The following is a 23,326-nucleotide window of genomic DNA, read 5'->3' on the forward strand; positions in this document are numbered from 1 at the left end:
CCGTATAGTAATATATTAATATACATGATAATTATAGCGGCGGCTCACGCCTTATTATACAACAATGCTGAAGAACATGCTTACTTTTTAAACTTCATCTAATGTATGAACTGGAACAATCAAATGCTATGACAGTTCCACAAAATTAGTTTTCCGTCGCTTTGCCAACATTGTCGACGAAGACTGGGCAAGACTGAACATTTGCGAGTGAAACACCGGTCTCTATACTTGTTCCAGGTAATATCTCAAAAAAAGTTATCCATTAGCCAAGACCCCAATCCGACGGATTTGGTTTTTATGATACAATAAGGATATCAGATCAAGATAGATCCCGTACGCCTGATAATTTTTTTTCATTCGACTTGGACGCATTCTGCATATCAATTATGTTGATGTAAATAATTGACTGGTTGACCATAAGCACAAATCACTGACTTCCTACATGCAGTTTGTTTCGTTCTTGCTATTGTGTGATTGCGGGAAAAGCTCACAGCAGAGAGTCACTAAAGAATCACCAACGTAAAGCTGATTATTCCAAGCAAACTGTCAAGCAAATAATTTTTGATATAGACAAGGTGGATGCTCGTTTAGTGGTGAATTTCTGTACATGCTGTCAGCTTCATGCGCAGAGTGGTCCGAAGTTAAAATGCAATGAATTTCAACCAAATACGGTAATAATGACGTGAAAGATTTTAATAGATGAAAAAAGGTTCACAGTGCAGAATCCACCAAGGGTCGTTGACGAACGCGAACGTCAACTTCACGTTCACACCATCCTTAGTCGTGACCTAAACATGGGCTCGTGAAGGTAATAACATTGGGTCGCGACGACACCTAAGCATTCTTTTAATTTCTGGCGACGAAGCATTTTCTTCGCGCTTTGCGCTATTACCTGCGCAATATTTGTGAGCGATCGAGGACTCTGTGTGGGGTCGACCTTGGTATTACCAAAATTGGTTTGAATTCATCATAAGTTTGTCAGACATTGATTTATCTGGAAAACACCGTCGGATACCGTTCGTATGCTATACTGTAGGGGTCTGTAACAAGCGGGTACGGGACTATGTGATATAGGTATTTCGAGGCCAACCAATTTCGCACCGGAAAACACGGAGACATGAAGTTTAGTCCATCACATAGCTTGTAAAGTGCGGTGCCACCTAGATCAGCGGTGATGAAACCTTGGCAAAAATGACCGTCATTGATTAGTCAAAACGATGGATATTAATATGTACGGCCGTCGAATTGGCACAGTTCGTTCTTAAATTCTGAGTATACAGTAGTAAAAATGCAGTACAAATGCAACCCGCAGAGGAAAATAATGCACCCAAATTTCGAATAGCATGCGACAGAAATGTTTCAGAGCTGCGTTGCGTACAACGGTCGTCTGCGCGTTATATACGCCATACATGCCCGCACCAACGTGTAGCATACTAATAATAAAAATGCATTCTTTGTGATGTGTGAGGCATGGGTCGCAAGATGCCACTAAACTCACATTTTGGTCGCGCCCAATAAAGTTTAAGGACCATTGCTTTAAGAAACGGGTACAAAATTAATATTGAAAATCGACGAAGAAAGAATACAATATATCTTCATCATAATATTATTATAATGACCATGATCTTATTTCCTATAAGCTTCAATAAATCTCAGACGAGCTATTCAAAATTTTATTTTGTGAATAACGCAGTGGTACGTAACCGGTGTTCCACGGAACACTAGGGGTTCCGCGGATATCAAAAGACACACTCAGTTAACACACATGATTTGTCCGTCTTGGCCATAATGGTTTGCAGGCCCGATCAGTAGTCGCATTGTGTCGGTTATCATGGTACGTCACGTACAGTGTCGTCCACAGGGAGGTTAGGGTTCAAATTCGACACCCCGTTCTTCTAAAATGATAATTCTATCCCAACATTTATATGCTCATTTGGAATTAAGCAATTGGTATCACGCTGTTGCGTTTTGACTGAGCAATACGATGGCACTTTCAAAGGTGAAGCCTCGCATTTCTGAACTAGTATCTGAAAACGAACCGTAGTAGTCACACTGAAATAAATATTCATTATAAAGTTTTCGTTTTGTGTGAAATTATATTTTAATTGTTTTGCATTTTCAACACTCTGTTGATTCACATGTCACTCAGTGCACCAGTAATCTATAGGAATGTATTAGATGTGTAGTTAGTGGTGGACTTCAGTTTTGTGACCCAGCGAAAATTGGGAGTTCCGCGAAGGCTTGAAGATTAGCGCAAGGGTTCTGCGAGTCAGTAAAGGTTAAAAACCACTGGTATAGCGATATAGGCCTACCCATCGAAGCGGATAAAGGAAATTTGAATAAGCTTGAAACACAAGCTAGTTCCGTTCAATCTATGCGAAAGAGTGTGGATATGGGTTTTATTGTTCCGAGCTGCAAAATAACTGGCTAGCATGACGCTTCACTTGATTGCAGCAACTCCTTATGTGTCAAGTAGAACTTGAGCGTCAGTGTTTTCCGAATACATAATGGTAACCCTTCGGAAGCGATTCTCCCAATCGCTTCATCAGGCCTTTGTGGATGTTTGAAGGCCGTTCCATACAGGCGCACCTCACCGCGTGAGGGATCTACGTGTTCTAGTCAGTAGCAGCCAGTAGCAGTGAACAGATCAAGTGGAAGAATAATTGTAGATTCGAATTTTCCAATTTCAAGTCAGACACCATGGTGATGCGTATCAGTATGACTATGTTTATCATACTGATGCTGATGTTGATGGTGGTGATGATGATGACCTGATCTCTTATTCATCAATCCGCTGTCAAGATACCACCAGATATCAAAATCCCTTTTATAGTCTGCAAATAGAATGTCATCAGTATCAACCACGGTTCCGCATACATGCCTTCACATCATACAGCATTGAGCTGCAATTAAATCAGGTATAAGCAGAGGTAGTCGCCAGTCAGTAACGGAGAACCATGCACATTTTCGGAGTACTCAAGTAGGTTTTGCCTACCTGCACTACTTACTCCAGTACATATGCTTCCGGACCAGGCGTCGCCAAGCCCTGGTAAGGCGTGTTACAAGTGATGATATGATTGTTCATGACACGCCATATGATTTCACACTTACGTTGTATCAAAACCACGTTTGTTGCTATCAGTGAAATAGAAGTTTTCAAATGGAAAATCATGACGCCACCGGGAGGCGAACCAATCACCTATGATTTTGTTGGCAAGCCGATATGCGACACTACGGCCGTAATGCGGTTTATGATTACTTCTAAACCAATATGTTAAACTTTTCTCGAATATACTTTCCCTAGTTTTCTTTTTAAAGTTCGTCCAAATGTAGTCAAAACCTATGTGATAAGGTGTAACGTACCCAGCGGTTCCAAAACTTTTTATAGCATTATAGTATTTTATAGTATCATTCATATGTCTTGACCAGGGACTCACGCAACAATTATACGCTTCGCAGTTACGTGAAACATGAATCATAACAAAACATCAATGATTCAATCATCCTCTGAAGTCTTTAGGATGCTTCAATCTAGGGGTGTGTAACATGTGCGAGCGGGACTGTTAGGAAAAGGCATTTTTGCAATAAATCAAGCAAATATGTCGTGCATTAGACGATAGCTCTGACGCGGTGCTGATCAAAATTTAAACCATTTGCGACCCATACTTTAAGCACCACTGGCGTTACAGATTATGTCGTCAGTTTCAGAGAAGCGGTAGTTAGCGATTTCAAAAGAACATTGTTATTTAAGTTTTTCGTTGATAATTATCGGATTATCCATGTACCAATCAAGATTAATCCGAGAATTATCAACGAAAAACTCAAATACCTCCGCGTCTACTAGTTGGAATTGAGTCAAATTTTTTTTTGCATAGTCTTTGAAGACAGCTCAACAATTTCACGGGGTTGACAGAAAAATTTTAAATTTTTTTTTTAATTTTCTAATAAGTTGAAAATTTTAATTGGATCTGGGGAGTCCTATACGTGTTAAAATTGAACCAAATTTGGTGTACAGCGTTTTTTTAGGGTAACCTGACAATTTAATCAGTATATGGCTGGAATCCGGAAAAAAGTTATTTTTGAACAGCTCCAATGTACATGCAATGGCATGGAGTAAATTGCGTTCTCGTGCGGATATGACGTCATCGACAGACGACAGGAAATAATTATTACGTCACAGGACTTTTCATACCCCAACAAAATGATGGTTTCTTGCGACGGCTACAACCGAACCATAGTTGCCGGAGCCAGAGCTGGGGCTGAAGCAGTGATATCAATGAGCTCCGGAGCTTGGAGCCGGAGCTAATTCATCATAGAAGAAAGCTCCGAAGCCGGAGCTGGAGCAGTTTAAAATTTACGACTGCTCCAAAGCCCTGGGAGCTGATTACATTGTAGAGTAGAACAATTTTGAGATTAACTCAAAGTTCTATATCTCCGATCATTTGTTCTGGATACACAATTGAATCAAACAGAAATACTGTCACTAGAGTCGGGTTGACTTTTTAGTCGTTGCCCTTATACCCGCTAATATTTGAAAGAACGTTTTTTCAGTGCCGTGACAAAGTTTCTAAGTCACAGCAGAAACCGACTTGACAGTACGGGACGAGGACACTTTAGAGATAAGAGATTTCATGAGATTGTTCTTATCAAAACACAAACCCAATTTGATGATGAGGATGATGATATTAATAACAATACACCAGCCTCATTCGTGTCATTATTAGCTGTAATAAATGCAGAAAAACTTTCGGTTTATGATTTGGGCCGGGTGAGGGGGGTCGGGGGGCGCTGGCACTATTTTCGTTGTCCAGGGGGAGGTAGCTCCAAAAAGTATAGGAAATACTGATTTAGATAAAAATGTTGAACTCGATTTATACCGCGGTTTAAGTCTGAGGTAAGTTCTGGATTTGTGCGTCATAGGTGTATATTCACATCCGTATATCAAGGGTGGTACACGGAGGAAATGCACTCTTTTCACAAAGAGTGCAGGATTAAGTAGTGCAGGAAAACCCTGCCTTAGTGTACTCAGAAATAATACAGAACTTCGCTACTGTGATTACCTCTGCAGCTAGTCAGACCTTACAGATCTCTTCTTTGACAACAAACAGGCTTGGGACACAGAGCAATGAACATTTCTTTTGAACCGTCATTCAAATTCCAGATCGAGTTCAACATTTACATCGCTGCGCACGACATTCAATGCCATATAGGCAGAGGTGGTCAAAGCAGTCATCGTCGCTACTCAAGTAGAAGTAGAAGTAACGCCGGAATTTCTACTCAAGTAGAAATAGGAGTGGTGGTTCACGCTTATTTTTGCCCACAAAACTGAAAACTGTCAAGTAGAAGTAGTCTAAAATCGTAACTACTTGAAAAGTAGTGTGACTAGGCAAAATCTACTTCAAGTATTTCAAAAAGTAGAAGTATTCGTTACTGACCACCTCTGTATATAGGACAATTAACGAAACACTCTACTCACGCTTTATTATGTTTATCCCAGTATTGTCCAAGTCCTGGTGCCTGTATTCCGACTTCTCGTATACCAACGTAAGACTTTGCAAATCGCAATTCCCGATGAGTAAACGAATATCGTCGAGAGATGCGTGGTATTCCAATATGCATCGGAGAAATCCAACCTTCGGAAAGCGGCGAATTTCAAAATATGGACGGACGCCAGAAATGTTGCATTTTGAAAGGGGACGGTATATCTCAATCTTATGCTCGTACCACTTTCATCAGATTGAATACAGAGCCAACAGTGTTGGGATAGAGTCACTACCTTCGAGTCACGAGTCATTTCGAGTCATTGCACATTTTGACTCGAGTCAAGTCAAGTCACTCTATTTTTGATGGTGACTCGAGTCAAGTCGGGTCAAGTCAAGTCAAGTCACGAGTCAAGTCACTAGCCGAGTCAAGTTGAATTTTCGAAGTACGAGACATAATTTGAAGTCATTGCATTATGTTAACTGTCTTAAATACAGATGAAGTCCCCATTTATTCCGAATCGAGGAAGGAATAACAAGTTGATTATACACGCAAAAGGCGCTAACGCATTCGTTAAATTGCTAAAGTATACGCAAGTGGCGGTAGCCCCAGTCTATATAATGATCAGCCAAAATACTGGATAAAATACGAAACCTGAGAAAGTTGAAAAAGGATATGGCGCAATACCCGAATCATCTACATATCCATGATATACAATTATAAACCTATAAACGATATTTGTTCGATTTAAGTCATACAAGAGGGTTGGTTTAGGGGAGCACTGGGCACAGTGAGCAGTTTCTAGAAGAGAGATGTATTGCTAGTATATTACTTTACTACTTATTTACGAAAACGTAAGCTGTAAGCTCCGATCACAGCGTTTTGCGATCAAATTATTTGTGACATAACAATGGAGGTTCGGTAAAACGCACAATCAATGAGTTATCGGTTGCTCTCACAGGTCACACCAGCGTATCGATAACAATCAGAACTTATACAAGATACATTGATTTAGTCGACGTCGATTACTTGATGACTTGAAATTGACTCGTGAATTTTCCTTCGAGTCACGAGTCAATCCGCATTTCTGAAACGTCGAGTCAAGTCGAGTCAAGTCATTTTTGCAAAGTGACTCGAGTCAAGTCAATTCATACGAGAAAAGTGACTCGAGTCATCCCAACACTAAGAGCCAAATGAGTAATTTGTGTTCATTTTATGTAGAATTCGCTTTGTGCGGGCCAGGGTTGTAATGACTCGAGTCATGACTCGACTCGAGTAATCGAGTCAATTTGTGTATTGACTCGACTTGTACGCGAGTCATTCCGTATGACTCGACCTAGTCATATGACTCGACACATTCTAGTTCCAGTTATTCAAGTCTCCTATATCAGTACCAACAATTGAGAAATAGGTACAGAAACTGTCAGATACGTGTTTGAACAAATATGTTTAGAGTGAGAAAATGAGTATATTATGGACCTGAGGCCTTCGATATCCCCCAAGAGTTTCATAGAAGTGAGTTGGACCTGACTTAACTTGATACTGAACAGTAAACACTATGACTTGGAATCGGACTTGAGTCTTAACACTTTGACTCGGACTCCACCCGATGCTCCCTGACTTGGAATCGGACTTGAAACGGTGGTGAACTGAAAATGACTTGACGTGACTCGAGTCAAAACTATAACACTCAAATTAACTTGTGACTCGGAACCTTGTGACTTGGTTACAATTACAACCTTGGTGGTTATGAGAGAGTATTCATTGAAAATCTTCTGCTAGTTTTGGCGATATGTATATTGTAGCAGAATTAGTTAAACATGGCTCTATACAGAGTTAACGAAGCACGTCTACTTGATCTGAATTCTCAAGTAGGTTTTAAGACTTGCGCTACTCACAGAAGTAGTTATTTTTTAGTTAGACTATACTAACTCTTTTTTACTAGACATTTTTCAGTTTTACCGGCGAAGCTAATAGGCCTAGAATTCTTACTATTTACTTGGGCGTACTTGAAAATCTGTACTTGTACTCGAGTGGAGTCTACAAAGTTGCTTCCAGTTCTACTTGTGTAAAATCGATCAATACTACTTTGAGCCCCTCGATTGCATAATTTTAGGCAAGACACACCTGTACTTTTTAACATGAAAGATATCTACATCTAGGTTTGAACAATACTCAATAATCATAGTTATTGACATGTCGCTGTTGAAGGGATGGAGAAAGAACTGTTTGACCTCTCCAAAGTAATATCTTCCGTCGAATCATCGCTAAAGAAATTTAATTCCCCACCATTTTATTCTCTCCTCCCAAATATTATGACTTACAATTCTCCCTATCAACGTAGCTGCCAAGACGAATTTTCAAAAAACCTTAGGAAAATATATTGAACATGTTCAAAATTTTCAGGTGTTCTTTTTTAATATCAGTATTGATAAAAAGAATCTTCGTGCAGGATTCTTCAAGTACTAGCAGAAGCAATTCATACCTTCTTCTGCCGACTAGCATCCAGGATGTTTTTGAAATCACCCGCATTCTTAGCCTTAAACATCCGATGTACGTTGACAGGAATTCCAAGCGCTGGGATTTCATCATCGCCATAGGTCTGACCAGCCACAGCATCATCCAGTTGCTTCAGCTAGATCGTAATTGAATGAATATTCAGCATCATACTATCATGATAAATTGCGGAAATAAAACCTGGTATCTCTCTACAGTCATTTTAATGCATGGCCATTCGATGTTTTCTTCTTTTACACAATCGAGCAATATTCTGTTCATCTAAATCCAATGTCAGGTATAATGATGCATGAACACACAGAAATTACTTGGATTGCAGTTTTTCATGATGCTTAAGAATCTAAGAACCACAGGTTAAAACATGTACATTGGTAGACTGCAGTTACGGCTGTCGAAAAGAAGATAGTGTACAGTATTATATTTGCTTTCAGCAAGTAAGCTATGCGTGGAGGGAGAACTAAATAGTTCGACGCTTACAACATGTTGTTGCCTCGATTTAACAAACAATTACCATGACTTCCGTTACAAGAAGTCGGCATTGACTGGGTTCTGTTTCACCAAATGTTCTTTAATGCAACACTTCCTTCAGACTAGAGAGAAAATGTAATGCATATTTTGGCGAATTGGTCTCAGAATCGAGTTCTGAGTGCTATTCGTCCTCAACCAACCATCTCGCGTACCTCTATAACAGAGTGTACTCTGGAAAGGTATAGGATAGGTTTAGGATTAAGAACATAAGTCTATCCTAATATATTTATGGTAAATAAGTGTATAGGTATAGGTATAAAGTATATATGCTATTTCATCCATCGTGCCAACTACGATGTCGAATACATAGTATAATGAGATTACTAACCTTTCGTAATTCAATCTCACTGGTCTCCCGTAGATCAGATGGCGTAGCATAAAGTTGTTGGTCGCAACATATTTTGATCAATTTCGGCTGAAACAGTTGTCCAAAAAATACCACAACATCGAGCATGTGAACCTTTTCAAAGACGAGATCCGCGCGCTGAATAAGCAACAGTCGATAATCTTATGTATGTAAATTCGCGAATATGATCTGGCTATAAATCAGCAAGGACGCTTCCCTAATTCGATAGCTCTAGAGCAGTGGTTCTTAACCGCGGTGTACATGTACGTCAGGGGTTGGCCGAGCCAGTCCCAGAGATTTGTTGGACATCAAGGCAGATATCCAGCTCATACAGCATACCTCACACTGATTTGCACTGAATATTCATTATGATCTTTTTGTGACTTCACAAATCCCGTTCGTCGTTAGTAAATATGACGAGACAGAAGACCATATGAAAATTCGTATGGGCAAAGTCACCTCGTCCTTGCCGTGTGATATAGCCGAGTGGTTCTCAAACTAGGGTCCGCGTTTCTTTTAGGGTCCGCGAGACAATATTTGGAACCGCAAAGCACGTACCAACAAAATTCATACGATCCAGAAGAAAAAAAATCGATTACAAAAAATTTCAGACAACTTATTTTTCAAACCAAAACTCGAAATACCCAAAATTATATCTTTAATTAACATAAAGTATATTGTTTTATTGCAGAGCGATTCAATTAAAAATTTATTCGCGGTTCGCTTAGAGCTTGGCGTTAGCTAGCTTGTTCGTGAATCGGCCTGATCAAGGATAGTGATGAAATTATACATGTGAAGGTCGGACAGGTCTGAATGATTAGTCGCCCATACATCAGGTTTATCAACCTATGAGGACCAAGATCAGTAAATGTATGAATTTGATTCAGTTTGATGAGATTCACTATATTAGGTCTGTCTTGGCAAACACATAACCAAATATTGCCAAGCTGGTCGCATCTCGACGTCAGATAAACCCGTCACTGACACCATAAAATCTGACGTGTTGTTTTGTTCTGATTTTGTAAGGGACCGTGAGTCGGTTAAAATATTGCCAAGGAACCGTTTCGTGATTTTTTTTTCGGAAAGTTTGAGAAACACTGTGATAGCCTATATACGACGCATCTGAATCCGATTCTGAATAATACGTTAATCTTTGCTCACAAAATTATTTCATGGTTTAACCTAATATCCTAATTTGCAACGCTTGCCGTCAGAAATCGGGACAGGAAACGTGGCTCAGTTTTTGCCGTGTTACCTTCGCATCATTTCGGGGCTCATATATCCTGATGTCAACAAGTATCTGCTATATCACCTCTTTGTCGAAAGTTCCTCTCGAATTTCCGTAGATGTTGATGGATTTTACTTCATTCTTCAGTGTGATTCCACAATTGTGGGATTTTACACGCACTTCTACAACCTGAAAAGTCAATGGATCATGTGCTGATAGCCGCAATAAAGCGACATTGACACGCCAGTAAACTTCGATCTTAAATACAACTTAGGTGTCGAATGTTTTGATGCTATTCAAGTATATGTTTTCTATCAAAAGCTGAAATAATCTAATCTGAACTAAAGCATGACGTACTTTCCAGTCGAAATACCCCCATTTCGATTCATTCCGACGGTATCCAAGAAGTGGACGAAGTGCAGTTGCGGAGAGTGAGTTTTGCCGCAAATCCACATTCTCAACCTGAATGGAAATAATGGATGTGCAGGTATAGAGCAATATATAGTCGAAAATTGAAATAACTGCAACAATATCCACGTCAGGCTAGTGTGCGAACTGCCCAACGTGATTTTCATACGAATGTAGGGATATTCAGGATTTCTATAATGATCAACGGGGGCACATTGTTTTGTCCCGTTTCATATATCGAGTAACGCGGTAATTAATGACTCAAAAATAGTTTGCTATCCAAGCTATCATATCCAACATCTAACATTACACCTGTTACACGATATGTTACTGATTTTTCTGTTCTGCGACCCGCTAACATATCACCATTCATACAATAGCCAGACACACCGTAAATCCACGTTCGTATAGCCATGAGAGATGAGATGGATATTCCAGCCTAGAATCATGTCTTCTGAAATTGTGAACTCATCAGCTGACGTAATTTAACACGCCAACGAACTGCAGCGTCATTATTTGTCGCCTCAACATATGCAATGTAGGCCTATATACATAAGTTACAGATGTGCGGTATTTAATCAGGTGGCACTATATATCCTTGATTTGGGTCTAGAAAAGGGGCCTTACCTAGTTTCCGCACACAGCATCCAACATTTTAAACATTTTATGGATTTACACTTGACACCATTGCTAATAAATGATAGAATATATTCAATATAATATGCATAAAGATATTGCACTCATTGAGAAAAGACTCACATGAACTTGTGTGTGGCCCAGTGGTCTCAGACTTTCTGTAATAATGTTCATCATCTCGTCGTTCATATTACAATTGCAAAAGTTGAATTCGTCGAGGCCGTTGGCACCTTTGCTCGTTGCTGCTAACGTTCCAACAATATGAGCTTCGTCACGGCGCAATGGGACGTTGGAGGCATTGATGACGGAGAGACCTTTCATCAGTTCGTCGTCGCAATTTGATTCGTAAATTGCGGTGTACAATTCCATGCGATTATATCTGTTGTTGAACCCATCCCGTGTCTTCTCAATTTGCGAGCGAATCGATGCGGCAAAAATTTCTCTTTTGCCAGACTGATCTGAGAAGACGAAGATCCTTTAATACATTAGAACTATTAGAATTGGATGTAGCAAATATGTGGTCAACATGAAGTGTCATGCTTGACTTAAACTTGATAAGACTAGCGCAGCAATGACTCTGGATCTGGTCGCGATCAATATGCAGCCTTATACGGAGAACAACGGCAATTTCGACGAATATACATTGTGATTTCGACGTTTTTGCCAGATATGGACTTTTTAGTCGCTTGTCTTCAAACCTGACATGTTATATGCTGGGTAGTGAGCATATTTGTAACAGGATTTCTGGCTCGTGTTCTAAATGGCGAGTGGTAAACACCGAGTGTCAAAATAGAGAGTCATTCGAAGTAACACAAGCTATAACTTGACTCCCACTTTAACCCAACATAACCTAGCTTTATGCTAACGCAATATAATCTGACCTTATCTGTAGCCGCAACCACATAAAAACGTAGCCCATCCCCTCAGCCCCACCGAACCCCTCAACCCCATTCGTATAGCCGTCACACTAGCTAACCTGACACCGAACCATAACAAATCGATCCGACCTTATCCCTAACCCTCGCCCTAACCCAAACAATCCCTAACACTAACTCGACATTGTCAATAACTCTGTATTTTGAATGACTCTGTATTATGAATAACGTATTAGTAGTATGACACACCTTGTTTTGACAGTCGCTATATCGAAGCCTGGCTATTTTGAATTCACGCTATTTTGTACTCGCAATTTGGAAGTCGCTATTTTGGCGGGTCGCGAGGATTTCTACATCTCTTATATACAATACACACGAACACACTCTCATCAAAAATATCTGTTGCGGCCCAAATATGCCTCAACAGAGATTTGCATATAGGTATTACTCCGGTACCATATCTATCGAGTTATTGGTTCAGGTGAGATGTCATGGTAAACATGAAGGCTATACAACGTATCACTTCGGGCTTAGGCATTGACCCGACCATATGTCATGCCTCCAACGAGACAAAATGACCATGTCGGCTACCAAATGAGGAGTGACGTATGAGGTATACCTTTTATGAATACCTGGCCATCGGGAATTGATGCCAGATAGAGAACGCCAGTAACAAATCTTCGAACTACAGACCATCGTTCCTCGTGGAGCTCTCTGTTGTTGAAGTCGGTGAATTCCGTGAACTTCATTTCCGCTATATAGCTCGCTGCCAAAAATTCTTGCATGCTTTGATGGCAGAAGAAGAACGTGAAATCGCCTTCCATCAGATGACTGCTGACAAGATTAGTATCCGGAACTTTCGTCATCAAATCGTGGACTTCATTCGCGGAGATTTGATAATTCTTCAAATCGCTTTCGTAGAATATGACCCTCCTTTCTTTCATGCCCTGAAACGCCATACCCTTCAATTTCTTGATAATCCCAGAAATTTGCCTCCTATTTCTTATATTTTCCACACTGCGGAATGATAATACGATCCTGTTGTACAGTTCTGTAACTGTCGCTGGAAGTGGTTTTTCCGGGTCACTTCCCATCACAATCGCCGTTAGAATCAGGAACACCGGTATTGTGATAAGATTGAGTAATCTTGGTGACATGGTTCGGATATTATTCCACAGATGCGCACCGTTCTCGCCTACTAGAAAAGTGAACAAAGACCGCGCGTCTTTTAATTCAAGTCCAGTAAGCGTGATAATATCGCGTGGTCGTGATTTCGCGGGTAGCTCTGATATCTTAAACTCACGTGAAGTCACGACGATTCTAGTGCTGCGAAGGACATTACGAGCCAAGATGTTGTAAATGATAGTTGGGGTATCTGCTTTACTGTAAAGGTCCATTTTACGAAGTTCGCTATCGTCAAAATCCCACCCGGCTTGGTCAAGGCCGTCTAGGATTAGAAGCACTTCGGATTGATGGTTTACTAACCATTCGAAAGTGTTAGCTATGTCAGATTTCTTTCCGAAAAGTCCGCCAAATAAAAATTTGGATAATGTCATAGACCTTTTCTTTATATCCTTCAATTCAATGTAGCGCACCATTTTAAATTTAATCGACTGGGTCGGATTGACGTCGCTTTTTGCAAGCGGAATTCCCTGAGCCGCTTGAGCTAATCTGCGTGTAAGAGTGGTTTTACCCGACCCCGCGGATGCGATTATACACGTCACATCGACTGCATTAGATAACTCCGATCTTTTCCTGTTCGATATTGAGACGATTAGGTCATTAAATTTTATCACACTCCCTCTATTCTCGTCTTGGCCGTAGAACCCCGCCTCCTCTGTCAGTTGATTTCGGATTGATTTAACCGTTGACCCTTCGTAGATTGCGGGATCTGACGTGCGATTTACGCCGTGACGACCTTTAAAGTAATCCGCGAAGTCTACTCTTCGCATTTTGGGATGAACTACAAGACTGGGTTCATTGAGCTGTTCGGGCCTGTAGTCATCAAGGATGCTGACAGTCGTATTTTCCTTGGTGCGGTTGTTGACGGTCTCTACCAGTTTCTCATAGTTGATATCTGCGACAAAATTTGACTCATTCATACGAGAAAAGGTGATATCTCTGTAGTACAGCGGGGCATGGACCGTAGCAGGATTGGATATCCGGCCCAACCGGCAGGATCTTCTCATTTATGGCCGGGGCCGGATTAGAGCCGGATCAGCACTTCTCAGGGATGAGCGGATTTGAAATTTCAATGTCCTAATTCAATCCAAATCCGAAGCTTCAAATCCTAATCCTAGTCCTAATCCATAACTTTAGTATATTAAACTCCCAATCCTAATCCGATATAATCGTAGAATTCCTTTTAGAACTTAGCCTACATCTTTTGCCTATAATTCCCTAAAAAGAAAGAAAACGCATATTGAGTGCCAAAGTACATGAAGTAACTTTGGTAGGACGAAAATCTTTTTCGCCATTCACCACAGGACATCAATCGTACTGAACATCGGTATATGCAATCCAAATCCTAATCCATTTTCAAAAACATCTGAAATCCTTTCCAATCCTAATCCGGCAAAATTTCACAAATCCGGTTTTCCCAGATCCTAATCATAATCCATGGTCAACTCGGGCACTTTTCCTGATACGGCCGGAATCGTATCGGAACTAGATCTCTACTTTCACCTTGGAATCAATAGTTACATTAAACAGCATTTCATGTAAATAAACCGCATGTTAGGACAAAGTTGCCATCATTACTTCAGATAAGGGTTAGGCTTGATCTTTGAATTTTTAAATTTCTGTTTGTATTGTTTCAATCAATATTCAATACCAACCTGTGATTATGGCCGGAGTTGTCGGACCTGACCACGGATATTTCTAGGATCCGGCCTAGGAGTCGGACCGCAGTCGGACCAGGGAATTAAAAAACAGGATCGGAATCGGATCAGAGAATTTGTCAATCCGTCCGGCGCCAATTTATGCTTAGTCATGCTCGTTTACTCGCGTCGAAGCATGTTTGTGTGTGACAATCGAAGTAAGGTTTTGGAAATTGATTCGCAGTAGCCTACAGTTACTTCATGTCAAAATGCAGAGAGTGTGCGGACTTGCTTTCGCAAGAGGGAAACACCATTATATGAGAAGATAAAGTAATATGATGCAATTGGTGATGGGCCCGACTGCAAAAGCTTGTTTATAGCTAGAATCGGGAAAAGAAGAGGGTAACTGTGTATCTTTACAGCTACCTACAATTGGTGCTTCTGAACAAGTGCATGAACGATCCATGCGTATCGTTCCGGGTACCCAACGCAACGCTCGTGGCTCGTCGCTGATCTCGTTATCTCACATTGTTGCTGTCATGAAAATGAATCGATATGCAGACGTACCCTTCCTGGCAGTGTACGCAAACACTTCGGCGAAGGTGCAATTGTTTGAGCCCTTCACCATTTCAAGTGAATGAAATAGTGGTGATAAGGTCATATTGGGGCTATGCCCAAAAGCATGTTTTACACCATGGTTGAATCGACTTGGGTCGCGGGCCGGATTCAAACCTTTTGATCGCTTGCGAGACGTTACAATCAAATATGATTCAACAATGTTGCTGGAATGCTATATAATCAAGCCAATACATAATAGTAAGTCATAATATTGCGGATCATAGAGGCGCATCTCTAGCAACTTCTTTATTCGCAAACACTGGAATTGCCCCCAGGATACGTTGATTTTGGGGCTGGAAAACCAAACACTACCCCTATTAACTGTAAACGCGGACGTTGGAATTCGATCATTGTCATTTAATCGCCAGTCGGGTTTCTCGAAAGGACGGGAATTTTTGAGTAAGAAGATATACAGCAGCGCAGTGCGACCACAAATAAATTTAATTGAAAGATATTTTGTGTGTAGCGATTATATTCTCCATGCAACCTACATACAACGGTTTCACATTGCCGTTTTCGCCCCTGTCAATAGCTATTTTGACTCCCTATTGTTCTAGAAAACTATGAACTTAGTGTGCGCAGATCTTTTGCCTCTACAGAATTTTCTGTCAATGTCACCGACTTGTCCGTGATGGTGACTGGAGTGACAACTCAGAATTGCCGTCGGGTGGTTGTTGTAATGTGACCTATGAACAATTAACTATGTTTTACATTTGCTGTCTTATAAGATATTATTTACGTGGAAATATTTCACACTAAAAATCTCAACTTTGTTCGAAATGTGCTTGAAAATAAAAGCAATACAACATATGCCCAGAATTGCTTCGCGGGCCGGATGAAATCGTCTGACGGGTCGGATAGGCCCGCGGGCCATATGTTTGACACCCCTGTTTTAGACGGTTCTACAATTAACTTGAAAAACGAGCATGCATTTACGGTACACTCCTTTTGAAACAGATACATCTTGTTGTATATACCGGTATCAGAGATGAGCGGATTTGAAATTTCTATGTCCTAATCCAATCCAAATCCGAACCTTCAAATCCAAATCCAAAACCTAATCCATAACTTTTTCATATTCAAGGCCATGTCCAATCCTAATCCGATTCCAACTGGAAATTCAGAAAAAATACTAATTTATGTAATGGAGGGATTCGAAAATTTTCTTTCACAACCAACGATTCACTTGATTCAAGATAACTTAGTAACTATAAGTACATTAATAACTGATCTGAATAAAGTTTGTCGCCATTCGCCACACGACATTTCAATCTCCCAGAAAATAGGTAAATCCAATCCAAATCCTAATCCGTTCCGAAAAAAATGTCTAATCCAAATCCAATCCAAATCCGACAAAATTTCACAAATCCTGTTTTTTCAAAACCTAATCCTAATCCATGCTCATCTCTGACCGGTATCTGGTTTACATTGGAATTGACTCCCTGACGATATGATGTACTTCTTATACATAATTGCACTGCACAGTTGTTGTTGTTTGTGGTATTCATGGTGTTTGTCGACTACTATATGGTCATTTACACCATGCTGATATTCCTTATTTTTGATTCCGTGTCTGCCGACTTGTAGCACGGCACACTTCTAGGCTTCTTGTAAGACACCGCTCACGCGGATGAGATGGCGAGGAGGAGCTCAGATAAACCTCAAACACTTAGGTAGGAATTCTGCAGTCGACCTCGGTCCGTGCACACTGCACAGTGATGATCAAGTCTATACAAATCCCGATTGCTCTTGATATCTGCACCGCAGTTATTAGATGATACCACAGCAGGATAATATCAGGTAGATGTAACTATACCCTTTATAAAGGCTATGATGCAACTATACCAACATGCTGCTACAGCTACCGGTGAAAAATGTGAAACTTGGATATTTATCTTCGCACCTACTAATTATATTTATATCGAGTGTGCTAGAAGTAGTTTTGAATTCATAAACTGGCTTGCAGCATATGAAACTAGCAAATACATACCAAAAACAACCATGGTAGGCAACTTCAGCCGTACCCAATAGCAGGCTTAGAAATCGGTCGTCGCAAAGCCCGACATTGCGGGCGAAATCCTGTCACAGTATTGAAATGGACTTGGGACGGAGTGGGGCGGCTTTTAAGCCCGAGAATCGGAATAAGTCGACTTTTTGAAACCCACCATAAATGTTTGGTTTGGTTTGTTTTTTTGTAACATTAGCTCAATAACGATTAAAGGTACGAATGATCTTGGTAACAGTAGATCAGTTTATATACAAGGGGCCGTTGGATCAAGGCGGCATTGGATCAACTGATTTAATATGGCGTATTATTTAATATCTATTTTAACATAGTATTATCTAGTTTCTTTTCAGCTTTACCGTTCGATGTCGTATTACTCGTAGTGTCCGGAAAAATTTGGAATACGATTCTCACCTGCGTTAGTAGGACATGTTTCGTTGTAGACATTCAAGGTTTCATTGAAGATGTTCTGATCTCCTGCGAAAACCTTCACCGGGCTACATACGAATGTCTGATCGACTCGGTTACCTTCTGCCAACGTTGCGATTTTGAGTCTTTTTTCTGTGAACAGTTTTCAATCATAACACTTTGTGCATGCGAAGATAGTCAAATTACGTCATATTGTAAATCAAATACGGACGAAGTAAGAATGTAAGCTCTGGTGAGTGCAAGTTACCGTCATTTGTGCAAGTCCTTTACCAGAGTTAATCAGGTAATTTCAGAGGCGGTCATCGTTATTACTCATGTAGAAGAAGAAGTAACTTAAATTTTCATTCAAGTACATGCACAAGTAGAGATTTCCAAGTAAGTAAAAACGTAAACAGGATATGGGTCTATTAGTTTAGTCAGAAAATCTGATCACTCTGAAGTAGGCCTAGTATTCTAATATCATGACCGCTTGAGTAAGCAGTTAGAGTTGGAATATCCTACTTGAGTAGGCCTACTCCGAAAAAGTAGAAGTGTTTCGTCACTGACCATCCTCTGGAGTAATTTAACAATAAATGAAAAGAAAGGATGATAAATAATTCAATAATAAATGCCGATTATTTTTTGAACTTGATAATAAACCGCAAAGCGTAATAAAGGCAAGCTAATACGGAGTATATATAGTAAGGTGGAGCATGGACCGGAGCCGGATTGGATGTATGGCCGGATTTTCTCATTTTTAGCAGGAGCTGGTTCAGAGCCGAATCGGAGCCGGATCAGTAATTTTTACTAAGAATATGACAGCCTCACCCTCTTCCACCCTTGAATCAATAGTTACAGTGAAACGTTCACGGAAATGAACATGCTAAGTACAAGTTCGGATAAATACTTCAGATAAGGGTTGGGTTTGCTGTTTGAGTTTTTAATTTCCTGTTGCATTGTTTCAATCAATATTCAATACCCTCCAGTAAGAAGATAATTATTATCGGCGTTTTCGGCCCGGATCACGGTCATTACTAAAATCCGGCCTAGGAGTCGAGCCGGATTCGGACCAGAGCTTTAAAAACAGGATCGGAGTAGGACCAGAGAATTTGTCGACCGCTCCGCAATAATATATAATGGGATGGTGCGAACGTTCTGTTCAAGTTCGGTATCCAAACCGTTACAATCCATCTATTCACGTCTGCAAACCAACCTTAATAGATTCTATCCGTGTTCTATTTGAAGAAAATTAGAATTATTCAGGATTTCAATGTATTTGTTCAAAATGTCTTCAATTTCAACTTCCACAGTCGCGGTGGCAGTCAGAACGGAAATCCAACAGGATGATAAGATGCACCTTGTATCGTCCATTATGATACTACGTTCGAGAGTTTTGCTCGAAATATAAATAATAACTTGGCTCGTTTCCGCCACCGCCATGTGCTAAGTTCAAAAACAGGCAGGACCGAAAAAAGGAGCGTGTATCTTCTCGTCCAATAGCAAAGTTAAGTCTGCCATATGCCAGATACAACCGCATTTGAGTACTAGATTCGGATTTGCGAAGTCATGCAGGCTTCAAAGATTCCCGTTGGGGGTCTAACAATATTGAGAACTTTGCTGGTATAGAAACTAGCCCAATCACTTTTATAATTTCGCCGACAACTCGTTAATATAATATCGTCGTAAGTCACTGACACTACGCGTAGCCTTATAAGAGGCCTACAACTCCAATAAAGGGCGGGAGCCAAACGAAAATTGATTTGGCCTTAAATTAGCATTTTGGCATCACCCGACGTCATTCACAAAATACCTTTAATAAAATTTTGTGTTCGCTAGAACCCGAACCTTCCACAGGGGTTCGCACCTCCCATAATATATAGATCAGCCCATTCCGAAAACCGGCGTGTTAAATCGTAGGCACACTATTATAATATATGGTTATTACGTTAGTAACCAATTGTTTACTTGGTATCCCAGGTGATGATACCGACGATGAGTGGTCATGGTCACTATCAGACGCGACACAGTGTAGATCTTCACGTCCTTCAGCCATGATAAAATCTACATGGTGTGAAATAGCTATGTATCGTACAATACTAAAAATACTTTGAGTTTGGTCAGTTGTCATACCAGGTATTTCCTGACATACATGAGACCTGCGAGTCATACATCGTTTGACATGTAAACTGTGAAACAATAATAGCATCCACAGAACCGTAACATAATTTCGTCAGACCTCCACCAAAACACCTCTGATCTTGGGATTCGCACAGAGTGATATACAATACCTGTGGGAGGGGGGGGGGCGCCGCCTAGACTTATACCTATACATCTGCGAGCGGGCCCGTTGTCATCAATCACTTTCTTGTGTATTGTTTGTTTTAGTGACCGTCCGTCTACGGTACAGTCAACATATTTTGAAGTCGCTGAAACGCATCAGACGTAAAGAAGTTCCTCCGTGCAACGCATACGACTCAAAATGGCATTTCTTCGTAATTTTTCTCTACGGGTGGCATTTTTAATGTGGGGCTGAGATCGCCAGGACAAGAATATTATGCGCCATCCATTTAGGCGCATGTGCACAAAGCGAAATTCGACATAGATATATATAGGTTTCGGTCAGCATGAGGCGGTTCTTTTGGGTCAGGGTATCTTTGCCGGCTAGCTTTCTCGCAGCGCACTTCGCAGAGTCGCATGGTAGCGGAACCGTCATTTTCAACGTCTTGGTGTGGCGTGACGCGGTAATGGCAGACGCCGAAATGCTTATTTCTATAAATTATGCGTTTTTTTAGGGGGGAGTGGAGCTAGCATGCAACAAGAAATCGCGCGCAGTGCGAAAAAAATCTGAAAAAAGTTGCGTGAATATCAAAATAATACTCTATAATTTATGTTGATTTACGAAATAATTTTGGGCCCCCTTCTAGCTCAGCTCCTCCAAATAGGGGGTTTGGGGAAGGCCTAGGGCAGTTACAGCACCGAGCATCCATAGCAAATGTATCATAAATACTTGAATCACAGATTTGCGTAAGTTGCACAATACCTAGGCTACATATATTTTTAGCACGGAGCAACATACCTTCAAACAACTAAAGCGGTATATCTGGATAGACGTGTAGGGCAGGGGGAACAATAATTATGCGGCGGTCTATACATAATTGAATTGGTGTGGGTTGGAGCAGTCAGCGTGCAATTTGAATAAATGGATTGTATTCCAAATTGTTAAAGTGAGTTTAAATCCACTTTGGTTTTTCGCACTTCGCGCGATTCGGTCTTGTATGTTTTTTTCGTTTTTAATATAGTATGTCTTTGCAATATGAACCCCATTGCTCGAATGAGAGCTGCGGAAGAACGTGACCCATCCCATAGAAGAAATTACAAATTAGAATCGTGGATTTTTCTGGTACGTTTGGGCGATTCCAATTTATATGTTTACCATTCCAATATATAGTTTTACTATAACAACAATCCTTAGGGGAGACCAAGAAACAATTACATGCAACAAAGTGATTAATAACAAGCTGAAGATACATCATCGTTAATTATGTACCCGAATTTTCGTAGACACCCCATCCATCAGCTCTACCACTAAAGTTGATCACGTGGGCTGAGAAAGGATAAATATTTGATGTGTGAAACTAATAATAATATTGACGAAATTAATTCATAAAAATGAAGAAAGTTTTACTATCCGTGCGACTAGACAACGAGCTTTTCATAACAATAATACTCGAATTTTCATTGCGTATAGAAAGCGAGGGCGTTCTGCTTCTACAATTAGAAACTTTTATGCGCAGGGTAATGGGCCTATTTCACAAGAAAACAGGGATGGTACAGAACACCACAATGGATGACGCAGTGCGAAGTCCTCCGCAGTAGAGCCAATTTGAGATGGTTGGTATCCAGGTGTGTCATTACGTCTGTCCGCTGGATTGCGGCCGTATGCAGTAAATGTGATCGAAATGCACACCATTGGTGTAGCATTTTTGGTACATAGTAACATTATAATAAGATGACGTACTATTTCTATTTCCAAATAGCTTTGCTGCGCCATAACGCGATTATGCAATTAATTACAGTCCACCAACTTTACTGATTAACATAATGCACTTAATTCTCCCTCTAATACTCCATATTCGAATCGGATTTGGATTCGATATTTTTACGAGCTTGGCGCAGGGGAGGTAAAATACACACCCTGAGCCACGCAAATGTGATAACTTAAAGTGGTGAAATCAATACGCGATACCATCCACTCACCAGTAGCATTATAATGAAAGAAGAACTTGCTCAGTTATTCACCTTTTCTGAAAAGACATGATGTAGTGGCGGAATGAAAGATTATTTGCTGTATCAAGGATACACAATGGACAATGAACAATGAACATGTATACTACAACATTGTATAGGATGCTTTGATTTTATGATTTCTGAGCTGCCGACATGTACCACGGCACTCTATAATTTTCCCCATCTGTAAAAGACCGCCGGCACGGATCGACGACAACCGCGGACACAAGCTAGCCTCTTTGTTGCTCTCATTAACCACTGAATATCCCACAAAAATATAATATACAGTTGCCGTTTGTTTCTAGGAATAGTCATCGTCAATTTCCGTATATGAATGCCATAAAATAGCGGATATTAGTATTGTCTAAGCCGCTTCTGGGAATCGAGAAGAGAATTCATGCTGATAGCGTCAAACGCATGGACGAATATCCGGCTGTCACATAAGTATATATCTTGGGTTCTACTGGTGGTAGGACCTTAGATAGTCTCTGTGATAAGCACATGCCAATACAATTTTACTAAAATCAAAATAACGGCAAATATTCGAATCCAATATATTACTCTGCAAACCTGTGCAATAAGTGCATGTATGAATAAAAGTTGAAGACATATCACATAACAACATATGTATCATGCTGTAATAATAATATGCAGTTGCGGTTTGTTTCAATGGATAGCACTCGCTAATCCGCGTCTTTCAATGCTAAAATGATCGATAACGAATCTATAGAAGTCCATGTGTATATTGCGTATAGTGTGTGCTTTTGAAATAGCCGAATAGAATGGAATACAAAGGTACATGGTTCAAACTGTTCGTCATAATTATACTGAATATTTTCATGCGGCTCCATACGCACGCTGAGGTTTCAATCACCAAAAAGTTGGGAGCCACTGGTCTAGATAAACCTCTAAACCAGTGATTCCCAACCGCGGCCCTGAGGGCCGCATGCGGCCCCCAACTAGCCTTCTTGCGGCCCCCACAAAAATATTGAGAAATCGATCTATGGAAAAAAATTATATTCATAAAATACTCTTGCTTGGCTTGGAGTCTGGAGTTTTCAATTAGGGTTGCACGCAAGTTGTGAGTAGACTGCTAAGATTACGTCACTGCTGTTCCATTGCAATGTGCCCGAACTTTCCAGTTGAACGGGCAGTACCTATAGATATAAG

The 23,326-nt window shown here is 40.5% G+C and overlaps 1 protein-coding gene across 1 annotated transcript; it reads right to left on the bottom strand.

Moving 5' to 3' along the window:
* Positions 1–937: 937 nt before the first annotated feature.
* Positions 938–23,054, bottom strand: LOC145457928 (uncharacterized). Its single transcript, XM_080336225.1, has 11 exons — positions 19,835–23,054; positions 17,876–18,022; positions 12,639–14,096; positions 11,268–11,602; positions 10,458–10,562; positions 10,185–10,289; positions 8,855–9,010; positions 8,179–8,259; positions 7,967–8,116; positions 5,477–5,633; positions 938–2,834 (listed from the first exon to the last, which is right to left on the bottom strand). Exons 1-11 carry the CDS (start codon positions 20,073–20,075, stop codon positions 2,692–2,694), a joined length of 3,078 nt encoding a protein of 1,025 aa, XP_080192351.1. The 5' UTR covers positions 20,076–23,054; the 3' UTR covers positions 938–2,691.
* Positions 23,055–23,326: the final 272 nt, after the last annotated feature.

The sequence above is a fragment of the Botryllus schlosseri genome, chromosome 2 (assembly GCF_051294905.1).
Source record: "Botryllus schlosseri isolate E-star chromosome 2, Bs_hap1, whole genome shotgun sequence".
NCBI classification, from domain to species: Eukaryota; Metazoa; Chordata; class Ascidiacea; order Stolidobranchia; family Styelidae; genus Botryllus; species Botryllus schlosseri.